Raw genomic sequence first — 11,407 nt, 5'->3', positions numbered from 1 at the left:
CGTGGCGGAGGCGCTGGCACTGGGCGCGCAGCTGCCCGCGCTGCACCGCCTGCTCGGCGCGCCGCTGCCGGTGAGGGCGCCCGGAGCATGGGGCACCGGGGCGGGGAGGAGCTGGCAGTGGGGCGCCGCGGGGACACTGGGGCTCCACGCAATGGGACATCGTGCGGGACGGGCACCGGGGAACCGTGGAGACGRGCAGGGAGTGTTCCGTGGCACCCCCGGGGACCGGCATGGGGTTGTTGGGACGCTTCAGGGGACAGGGCAGAGGTAGGGACATGCAGCAGGAGATGGTCGGAGAAGAGTATCAGAGCTCGAAGGCACCGTGGGGGCACTGGCATTACGTCACCTCACCATGAAAGCCTGGGACCCCAGTACACAGCAGGGGACAGAGCATGATGGCACCACAGGAGGCAGGCACTGGGGTGCAGCGCACCAGGGAACCACTTGACACTGGAGCACTGGGAGTCTGTACAGGTTTGGGGGCCTTGAGTGCCCTGTGGGTCTGGGGGCTCCTGCCACCCAGCAGCTCTGGGGCTTGCCAACCCACATGCACAGCACATGGCAGTGTGTGCTGGCCGTGATTGGCATGGTGCTGGGAGCTAGGCAATGCAACTGTGCAGGGACCTGGGTGCTCCTGCCGGTCTTCAGTGCTCTGCTGCACAGAGTTTTAGCTTCGTCACTACCCTAAAATATAACCCTGGTGGTGGCCAGGTGAACCAGGGTCAGCCTTCCTCTCAGCATGAAACTGCAGTCACTTAGTCATGGCACTATTCTGCTGGAGTGTGCAGAGAGGACAGCTATGAACTGAATGAAATTGCCCTCAGAAGGGAGGCTAGTCCTCACCATTCCAGAAACATCTCTCCTGCTCCTGTGCATGAGGCTGCCAGAGAAGTAGGTGCACACGCCTGCCTTGTCACAGTGCTTCTTGCAACAGGTTGTGTCTGCAGTACTGTGGCTGGGCTCTGCCCCCTTGCCTGTCCTGGCAGGGACGGACCAGTCTTGGTGCCCAAGTCAYGTCAGGAACTTTTGCTTTACTGTTAAGGAACTAGCTCCACTTGTGAGCACAGTTCAGGGAGCAGTGGAATTCACCTTCTGCCCTGACAGAATGCTCGAGGGCTGTGTAGTGCTTGGACACAAGATGTGCCCTAGGCTAAATGCCCTGCCAAAGAGAAGGTTCTCAGGTGGCGTGGGGCAAAGAAAGCAGAGTGTTGAGCGGACAGTTAAAACCTGTGGGGTTTTGGCTGAGAATAAGCAGGGGAAAGCAGAGGATGAGAGCCTACAGCTGCAAGGGGGGCACAGCTGGCAAGGCTGATATCTTGCAAGGTGGAGTTTGGGAAGGACTGGAGAAAGCTGGGTTAGGATGACTTTGGGAGGATGTAGGCAAAACTGTGAGACATTCCCTGAAAGGAATGAGGGGTTGGTGAGAGCATCTGAAGGACACGGCTTTCCGTGTTTGTGCTGTGGCAGGACTTTGAGGATGGGGACACAGCTACCCAGAGGGATGGCTACAAATGAGTTCCAACCGCTGGCAGGAGCCAAGCGGTGCCTAGAGACTTGCAGAAGTGATCACTGCTATACTCATGCAAGTCATGGAAGGGATTCGTGAGCCCCTGTGGTGAGGCCATTTCTTGTCTGGCTCTGACTGAGTCGTCCTAAAGGAAGTGGATATGCTTGTTTAGACCAGTCCAATTTAGCAGGAGCTCTAACATAGCAAAAGCATTAGTGTTCACGTGCTTCGGGAAGTAGGGACAATGGCTAGGCATGAGTTTGTCTCTTAGACTGAGCTAGGAAACRTAGTATTACGTCAGCCTCCCTTTCCATACTGGCTATCGGGAGGATGACATAGCTGAGCCTTATTTAGTCTGCTTTGCCTCTCTGGCATGGAGACTGCAGTGGGCTTGGGGTCACCCTGGCACTTTTTAGCTCTGTGCAGCCACTAGGTCAGTGAGAAATCCAGCAGTGAAGGCTTGCTGAAGAAGGTGAAGGAGCTGATGTCTCCATTGTACTTTAGTGTCTACCCTGTATGGGTCAGGGATGATAGAGATGCATGCTGCCTGCAGTGGCCTCTCTAATACTCCAGACCAGAACCTAGCCTACTTGCCAGCAGCATGCAGGGCCTGAAAAAGTGATGGGGAGAATGAGACTGCACCRAGAGCTGGAAGGCCACCTGCCCCTTATCCTGCAAAAGAACTGGTTTCCTTTGGCAGCAGAGGTGAATTTGCTGCTTGAGAGCCACAAAGAAAATAACACACACAGTAAAATGTGCTGAGCACTTTCCTTTCCTTTGGTGTGATGAGCAGAGGGCCTGTGCTCCACGTGCAACCACTTTCTCTGTTACAAGAAAGAGCAGTTGGGAGGAAGGGAGGAGACTGACGTGAGGTACTGGTGCCTTGCTGGTTATCTTGCTTGCATTCATGTCTGAACTTGGACTGGTATTATGCCCTCAGGCTGGGGGACAGGGAAAGGGGGACGTGAAGCCCCCTTCTCCCAAGGGCATGGAGAGCGGAGGAGGTGGGGGACACTGCCTGCCTCTTCTGCAGGGGTTTGGGAGTCTCTTCCAAATGCATGATGCTCTCAGACCATCCCTCATGGCTGCCTCCTGCTAAGAACTGAGGTGAGAACAGGCTTGTTTTCCRTCTTACAAACATGTATGTGAGGTATAGAACCTGGCAGCATGCTTTCCCAACTTTGGAGATGGCCAAATATCTCTGTTCTGCAGCTCACAGGGCCATAAGAGTGAAGRCAAGAGAGGGGAATGGCAGGTGTCCAGCCAGGCAGAGGAGAAGCATTCCCTTCCTAGAGCCATGGCTRTGAGGTGAGGGAGTTGGAGGCAGCATGAGGGGGAAATCGGCTCAGTATGCCTGACTCCCACGCAAGTGGAGCTTTTTGGTCTGCCAGGAGAAAAGGCCTTGTTGTGAGACCTTTGCCTGCACCAAACAAGCTCCCTTTCATCTGGATTTTCATTTTTCTTGGAGCAGAGCAGCAGCGTCTCATGTTGTCACAGTCATGGGATTTTTAGTCAGTGACTAAACGGAGTTTGTATGGGAACAAACAGCCTGAGACATGATGAATGGAGCAAACTCAAATTTCAGGCATATGTTCTCCTCCCTGGGCAGGAGCTATCTGTAATGGGATCGCCATGCTGGAGCGCCGGAGTGGTGCATTGCGAGTGGCATAAGAGGCTGGAGGTTGAATGGAAAAGTTCCTGAGGGCTGGGGAGCTGTGTGTACTGTGGTGAACACCTCTGTCCAGCAGAGATACATTGGAAGTGGGGCGAAAGATCTCCTTTGCCGCACAGATTTAGGTTCTGCTCCCTGCATAAGGCAAATGCCAGGTGCTTCTTCTGTAGTTTTTCATGATGCACTCTGTGGTCCTTGACAAAATCATAGAAGGGCTACTAACACCCTGCTCTGGGCTTATAAATCAAGTTCTTATCCCCTGCTGCCTTCATTTCATGGAGCCTTCCTKAGCCAGCAAGAACTGTGTGGTGTGACAGCTGTGATGTATCCTGATGCGACAACAAGCAAACTAGGACACTTGCTAGGGCTTATGTGAGCTGATGTCTCTGATGAGCCTCTCACTATGGTCATCAGGATCTGTGTCCCATGGAGCAAGGCTACCTGAGCCATCTGTTTCAGTCCAAATTAGRAGCTGGCACTCAGGAGACTACAGGSATCATTACCCTGGCACAAGCCCCAGAAAGTTTTATTCATGTGGACATGCTCTTTGTGCCAGGTAATGCTTGGAGCTCAATTACTTGATGTGCTAAAATTAGCAAATGAACAGCTAGATTTTCCTTTCCTTTTTAGAACCTCTTCTAAAAATTCAGATGGCAATGCCCAATGCTAGACTTGTCCTGATGTGCTGTGTGTTGGGCAGTGTACCTAATGATGCTGGTTGTGGAGAGCCACCAACATACTGCCTGGAGGAATACGCCCCACAGTAGCTTTCAGGAGGATTAGTGATGATGGGCAGGAAAAGGCCAGAAGTGAGATAGCCATCATTGGCTGGTCAGCCTGGAGGAGGACTGAAATGCAGGCACTTGGRGGATAATGAACCATAGGGGAAAGACTGAGGTCCTGCAGAGGAGCTACTCTTCCTACGAACAGTGAAGATGCTCACTGAAGGAGCAAGGCCATGGGGTAAAGCTGGCATGTGCTCCAGGGCAGAAATGTGCCATTGAAAACAGCTTCTTGCATGGACATCACTGTGCATCCTTGTGCCTGGGCCTGCTGCCTCAGGCCATTGAACAGCCTCTCCTGCTCCCTGTTCAGTGACACTTAAGTGCTTCCTCTTCCTGAATGGGACCCACAGCTAATGACTTTTTCATGCTCTCCGGAAAGTGTGTTTGTGCCTGAAATACCTTCCCATTTTATTTTCTATGTTGGCCAGCTGCATTGTTCTGATTCAGACTGATCRTATCTTTTTTTTAGTTTCCAGCACTTTTGTAGCATATTTGGGTGGCATTCACTCAATTTTATTTGGATGTTTTTAAACCCAGCAAGTCTATGTAAGTGGTTTTCTACAAACATGTAACCTGCTGAGTCATGGGCTGTAGCTGCACCAGCCGTTTGTGACTGCAAACCAAATTGTGAGGGATAACAGAGATACTGTCTGCAGTCAGTTTGTTTTYCTCTGAAGGCTGATTTTGGCAGGGCTGACGTAGTACAGCTTTAGTGCCAGAAGCGARCTGTGTCTGACTACCTGCCCTGGCAGGATTCCCCGTGAGTGACCCTGTTTTCTTGTCCCCTTGTTCTCTAAAGACCACTGTGCTCCTGTGACCTGTGCGCTGCATTGGTGTCACAGCAATGCTATCTCAGCTCTGAATCTACAGATTTTCCAAACAATGGGAATACCGAGCTGGCTGGAGCCTTCCTTCCCCTCCTCTCCCGGAAACCTGGGGAAGAGCGAATGGCTCGCCTGCTTTGGTGTGATAGGTTGTGCTTCCACTCACAGAAAACACTCTGTACTGATACAAAAGAGAAAAGTTATTGGAGAGAGGAGCTCTCGGTGCATGCTGGTGGCATGTGTATAGTATGCAAACTCCATTCCACCAGCAGTGGTGAGGTTAGTTGTTCTCTGTTTCCTAATTGGCCAAAGGGAGGTTGTGAAGAGYGACTCCTGAACAAGAAAGGAGCTTTTCTGAGGATCTTTGCCCCATTTAACTGAGCTCYCAAAGACCTCACATATAAGACAGCTTAGAGAACTACTTGCAGTGGTGGCATGGAGCTTTTGTGGGTGAATGATTTGTGAATGGAGAAATCGGACCCCAAAGCTAAGGGGAGCTTGCCTGGGACTGGTTTGAGAGGGCAGGGAGGAGGCAAGTTATGTAGGGCTTGGAGCCATTATGCTTTCCTATGGATTTGCTTGGAGGGCTGTAGTTTGATATGCTCATCTGGGGCAACTAGCATGGGAGGAAAAGGCAGAGTGTGCCTGAGTGTGCATCGGAGATGAGCAACAATGAGCAGGATGGGTCAGAAAAGGCAGCATCAGTATATAAACATAGCAGTGGAGAACAGGCAGGTTACAGCCCTCTTGGAGAATTTGTTTTCAGAGCAGCCAGCAGGATGATGTATGTCCTGTTGGATGTCTGGGGAATTATCAGGTCAGCTCTGTGCTTCTGGTAGCTTTTCTGTACTTTGAAAGTAGCGGAGACTGGGAATTATCAGCAGCACTGCCTCCCCACTAATTTAACTACTTTGAAATGTTTCTCTCTGCAYCCTTTTAAATATTTAGACCAAAATCCTACTTCAGAGGAGTTTTCGGTATTCCYTGGTTCCTGACAAGGTCCTCATTGTTCACATGGGTCCCAAGGCAGGAGCTGTATCTGGGTGTTCATGCTGAGCGTTGCAGCTTACTGGATGCCTGGTCGTGCTGGGGTGGCTGCTAGGTACCAGCCGCTCAGCAGAGCTACAGCTCCCCTCCATCACTACTTTTGTGCTGTGGAGCAGTGCTTCTCGAGAGGATGGTTGAACATGGGTCCTGCAGCATGACAGACAAAATGGCATGGTATCAGTTGACARGAAAGAAGTCTATCCTAGGCCTCAGATGGAGGAGCCTAGGAGGGAAGTGCACAAGAAGGGGACAGTTCCTGGGCCTGCTTTGGGCAGGAGGCTGGGGTGAGGTAACCTCCAGAGATCTCTCCTAGTCTGCTATTTTTCTGTAATAACAGACTGGGCAATACCAGCACTTGCTCCCATCCATCACGTGGAAAAGGGCAGGAAGCAGTAACTGAGCAGCCTGGTAATAAACACTSTTGTGGCACTCTAAGGAGACATAACCCTGTCCGTTCATGCTGCTTCCAGCTTTCACTAAAAAAGGAAAAGCTGCTACTCCTCTAGCTTGGCTGAGAAAGGATGTGGGTGTAAAACCATGACCCTAATCTGTGATCCTGGGAGAGACTGGGTCAGTAAACCACCCTATTAGCCCCAAAAGCGAATCATGGCGGTTGAAATGTGAATATTCTTGCCTGCCTGGTGGGGCTGCTCCTGCAAGGACCTTCTCTTACGTCTGATGACCATGGTGCCAGCTTCAGGCTGCTGCTGACTGCAGGCTCCCTTTCACTTATTTTTGTCTGTCACCTCTGGATGTGAGGCAAAGAGAGAAGATATAGAGGGACTGTGTCAGATGCCTGTGTGGGGCAATTGCACTGCTTGGGTCCAGGTGCTGCTGTATCTGTTTTAGAGCTTTTTCAGACATACAATAGGACATGTGTCTGAGAGTGAACAGTACTGCATCGCCTAGAGTGTAAGAGATTTTTACTTGTATATAAAGTGGACAGGGGTGAATGCCCTAAACACATGGGGAACAATGCTATGAGTTATGGGTGCTACAAATATTTCTGTAGTGCTCTTAGCTCTGGTATCTGACTGTACTTTAGGTCTAATAAAATTAATCCTGAAGAGGCTTCATAGAAGTATAAACTATGAATCCAGCCATGTTTTGGAAGGATGAGCAGAGATTTGTGATGCTGGTTGTTTCTGACTCTCTGATGCCTTGTGTTTWGCAGTGCCCTACTGTCTCAAGCTTGAGTTCTGCCTCAGCTGAAATAAATAATAAATATTTCAGTAAATTCCCCAGATCCTTCCTAGAATAGCTATGTGGTGTATTTCCAAGCACTCAACACTCCAGGGCTGACTAACCCCCACCCCAGCTGGCCCTGCTCTCACGTGGCACATTTTGTGTCTGTTTTGCAATCCTGGCATTCCTCTGGCTCTCCTGCCAGCTCCACTCCACCCTAAGCCCTGGTTTCCACACAACAGCTTCTGGCAGTGTGTTTGAAGCACATTTGACCCTATGGGTTTCTTCCTAACCAGCTGAGGCTGATTTGGTTTGGAAACCCATCTAGATGCTACTTGTCTCCATCCTGAGGACAGCTAGCTGCATCAGGCCTGGCTGAGTGGCAGCATGAGGAGGCATAAAGCGGCATCTCTGCATCAAGTGTTGTCACCACAGTTCCTTTAAAAATGTGCTTCAAGGGTTGAGAGAGACGGAGAGCGGACCAGATCATTAAATAGCTCAGTAATGTTGGTAAATTGTGGTTACTGGGGAAAAAAAAGTGTTGGAAAGGGAGAGAAGTGTTTCCTTTACTGCCAGATAAAAAGGATATTCACTGTATGTCCTTGGAGTGTCCTCTCACACTGGTATACACCATGTCTTGCTGTGATAGAGGCTTAGCAGGAAGAGTATGAAGCTGTTGTGGGCTGTGGGAATATAGACATTGCTTGACCCTTTCCTGCCTTGCCTGTRAGCCTTTTCTGCTACTGAGACAGTGCTGGGGCCAGCTGTAGCTSCCAGGAAATTGTGGGGAGCAAGAAAGTGCAGAGCATGGCAGCATTCAGGGTCAGGCTGTAGGAAGTGAGGGTGGAAGAAGGAGCTGGGATGATGCTGGCTGGGAGAAGGCTTATTTCTGAGGTAGTGGCTGGTGCTGCTGTTTGGAGGTAAGTAATTTAGGAGGCGAGAGCCTGCTAGGATTTCTGCAGAAGTCATGTTCTTGAAATGAGATGGCTCTGAAGCAGCCTGTCCCCATGCCACTGCCAGTGCTGATGTTCATGAGAAGAACTGRCTCCTCCCAGGTGTACTTCTTGCTCTGTGGGAAAAGGAGTCCTAAAATGCACATTCTGCTGTGAAAGGGCAATGAATGACATGCAGGTTCATTGCCCTGGAGGCAGAGGGGAAAGAAGTCCTGGCAAGYCCTCTGTCCCTGAACACTCAACTCACTTCTCTGCCTTCTCCCCAGGACAAAGGACAACATGGCAGTGCTTCTTCTTCTGCTTGGGGCCTTCTCTGTTCCAGAGAGCTGCACTAGCTTAACTGAGCCCCAGGGTCCTTGAATTACCTTGCTAGTTACTAAGCATTKTTATGGCACTCTTGTTTCATCTTGAAAAAGTCTCCCAAGCACTGCCTCTGCAGGGGGTAAGCTGTTGTTGTGGCCAATGCTGCAAGCTTGAGCTGCTTTGGGGACAGTGGGGAAGATGTGAACAAGTCTGACTTACTGGCCTGGCAGTGAGACTCGCTTACTCAAAACCCCGACTTTTGCAAGGAAATGCATCACTATTTCTGATGAGCAGAAAAAACACCCTGCAAACAGATGCTGTGTTGCTGTGTAGCCATAGGCAATCTGGGACGTGTAACAGATTGCAGCTTGACTCATAGACCCAAAAGGGGGTTGGAAAGCACTGAGGTTTGTAGAGTCCCTGCTTAYAGGGTGTAAGAAACCAGAACAGATTTTGTCTCCAAGCAGCACAAGACTACTGCATCCAGAGGATTTTCTCTTGATCTTAGCCATGAAGGGTCCTTCCCCATCAGCTGCACCAAACTCAGGGTCAACTTATGAGCAGCCCAAAGCTAGTTTGAAATGACCACTGTGATATATGGCTGATGCATATAGAAACCGGCATTTTACAGGAAGCATTAGCTCTATAGAGCAACTTTGTTTCAGTCTCCAAAAAGAGCCAAGAGAAGCCATGTTGCTCCCTTGTGTGGTCTCACTTTTTGCTCTGTGGCAGGGTTGAAGTGTGGGTGTCACAGCAGCCTTGCTGGACTGCAAGTGCCCTGTGTAGCCTGCTGGCTTTTGCCCAGCATCATCATTTCTACCGATTTCCACAAAGGCAGATGATACCAGCACCTATTGATGTGAGCAAGTCAAGGCCAGAAAGGCAACTAGCTGTGGGGTTGCCCTGGGGTTGAGAATGGAAACTTGGGCTCACTATAACCTAGTGTTAGATGTGTCTGTTTGTCTGCCTTGGCTATAGAGGACTCTAGATATGCTTAGGTGGAGACATCTCMATTGCTTGCCCCCACAGTTTGGGAAGGATAGTACTGCTCCAGGGGAAGTAGGCTTTCCCTGAGAAAACACTTGCCAGTTATGAGTGTCCTCTCTGATCTTCAGGGTGGCTTCAGTGCTTGGCTTTACACGTGCTGGTATGATTAGAGACACCTGTGTGTTTCCACCTTCTCCATGCTTCAGGTTGGAGCCATCAGAGTGGAGAACTGGATTTTAACASAGACAGGAAAATCCTCTCTAGGCCTTTGGGAGCCTGGCTCCTGCACAGGGAACTTGTACCCCTCCAGTGATGGACCAGCCCAATCATCTTGGTCTAAAGAAGTCTTATAAACTACCCTGTGCTGTGGATGGAAGATGTCTGAATCTCTGTGGGGCTAGCTAGGGGTCCCAGGAGCTGCAAGCTAGAGGTCTGAGCATGGGATGCTCTCCCACTTTTCTGAGCTCTGGTTTGTCTGTAACTCACAAAGCCCAGGTTAAAGCACAAACTATTTTAAAAGTGTTTTATGCTCGTGATGCAGATGGATCAAAGCAGCCTTCTGGGGTTTTGGAATAGAGATACAGCTGTGCGCTGGGAGCTATCAGTACCSTGTGGCCCAAACTTGCCGTCCCCAGCAGCGTGACCACAAGGCCTGGGCTCAGGTCTTGCATATCTGTGGCATAGGCCCATGACACATCTCAAGACCTTGTCTAAGGGCCCGGGAGTAACCTCATTTCAGGCTCCTCTGGCAGTCAGTATTCTCTAGCACAGGAAGTACTGCCCCAGGAGGGTTCCTAGGGCAGCCCAAGCCTGGAACATCTTGTCTCCATCCCTGGGGRGGGGGGGGTTGGGGGGGGGGCTAGTGCTTGCAGACTCTCTCAGCTTGAGGGTTAGCATTCAAGTCCAGGGCTCTGCCTTTGGATTACCCCTTGTGGGGAGCTCCATTGCTGCCAAGCTCACGTGGGAAACTCGCAGCTGCATTCCAGGGACTTGGCCTCCACAGCCAGCTGGGACATGTAACTGGGTTCCAGTAGGAGTCACGAACATTAACCCTGACTTGTCTGGGATTTGGCAGCCCAATAGAGCTGACACTTTTGTATTGGAGCTGTGTGGGAATTGCTACTCTCTGTATTTGATTGGAGCTGGCTGCTGGTGCAAGCCACAGCACCCATGTGATCTCTGACCTTAGAAAGGTGCAGAATGATGCCCCAGGAGAGCACAGCCSTTGTGGTGGGACTTTAAGCTTTCCTTAGCAAGAGAACTTTTTTTGGTGTCATCGTTAGCAGTACCTCCTTACATAGCCAGAGAGCTCACATCCAGGAGCTCTTGCTTCAGACTCCTGGAGGGCTGGTGCAGGAAACACTGCTTTGGTCTCCCACGATGTGCTGCTGAGCAGCAGCAGTTCTGCAGGCTCTTCAGGCTGTATTGGAATGCTGGCTGGCCATATCCTTCGTGCAGTGCTGCCATGGCTGTCTGATGTGGCCAGGACTGTGGTGATTTGTTGCATGTGCTTGATGCAGCTAAGCAGCCCAGGAGGTAGCATGCGATGCTAACCGGGTAGCAGTTGTGTTTGAACCAACAGCAGTGCCCTGACAAACTGCTGGTTATCCTGAGCCTTAGTCAGGYATCAGATCATTAATTACCTTAATGCACTTTGAGCTTTTTCTTTTCCCTCTTGTTTTGAAGTTGTGCTCTTACTGAGGTCATATGCGCAGTCTTGTGCAAACTTGTGATTCAAGAAACCAGGGTTTTAATGGAAAACAAACACAGTGAGATGCAGGAGCTGCATTCAGAGGTGTTAGCCAAACTAGTCTTTGCCAAAGGTATCCTCAGCTTTCCCCGACCTCAAGGAGTAGGAGGGACAGCTGTTTGATGATAAAGCCAGAGGAGTTGTGGTTATCTGCATCTGAATACCATAGTCACAGAGGTGCACCCAGAAGTTCCTGTAATTTGAGTCTGAGAAGAGATGTATATTTAGAGGGCTGACCAGTCCCACTTCTCTTCCTACATGTAGCATGTGCTGTTTGCTCTTTTTGCAGTATTAGCTCTATTAATAGTAGGGTTTTATTCCTGTTCTATGGTCCTTGATTCCCCAGGTAGTTATATAACACTTCCGTGCAGCCTTGCTGCTCTGACTGCTTCCT

General features: G+C 50.4%; 1 protein-coding gene across 1 annotated transcript in view; it reads left to right on the top strand.

Moving 5' to 3' along the window:
- Position 1: 1 nt before the first annotated feature.
- The window catches only part of FHOD1 (formin homology 2 domain containing 1), a gene marked incomplete at its 5' end in the record, with an annotated part of 31,069 nt that continues 19,663 nt past the window's right edge, over positions 2-11,407 (top strand). Inside the window, one exon of the mRNA XM_085314515.1 lies at positions 2-70. Within this exon, the coding sequence (XP_085170641.1) occupies positions 2-70 (69 nt within the window). The remainder of the gene's footprint in view (positions 71-11,407) is intronic.

The sequence above is a fragment of the Rhea americana genome, unplaced genomic scaffold, assembly GCF_003343005.1.
Source record: "Rhea americana isolate MKP2758 unplaced genomic scaffold, rheAme1 scaffold_406, whole genome shotgun sequence".
In the NCBI taxonomy this organism is placed as follows: domain Eukaryota; kingdom Metazoa; phylum Chordata; class Aves; order Rheiformes; family Rheidae; genus Rhea; species Rhea americana.
Note: the sequence above shows the minus strand (reverse complement) of the source record. Positions and strands in the feature narration are given on the sequence as shown.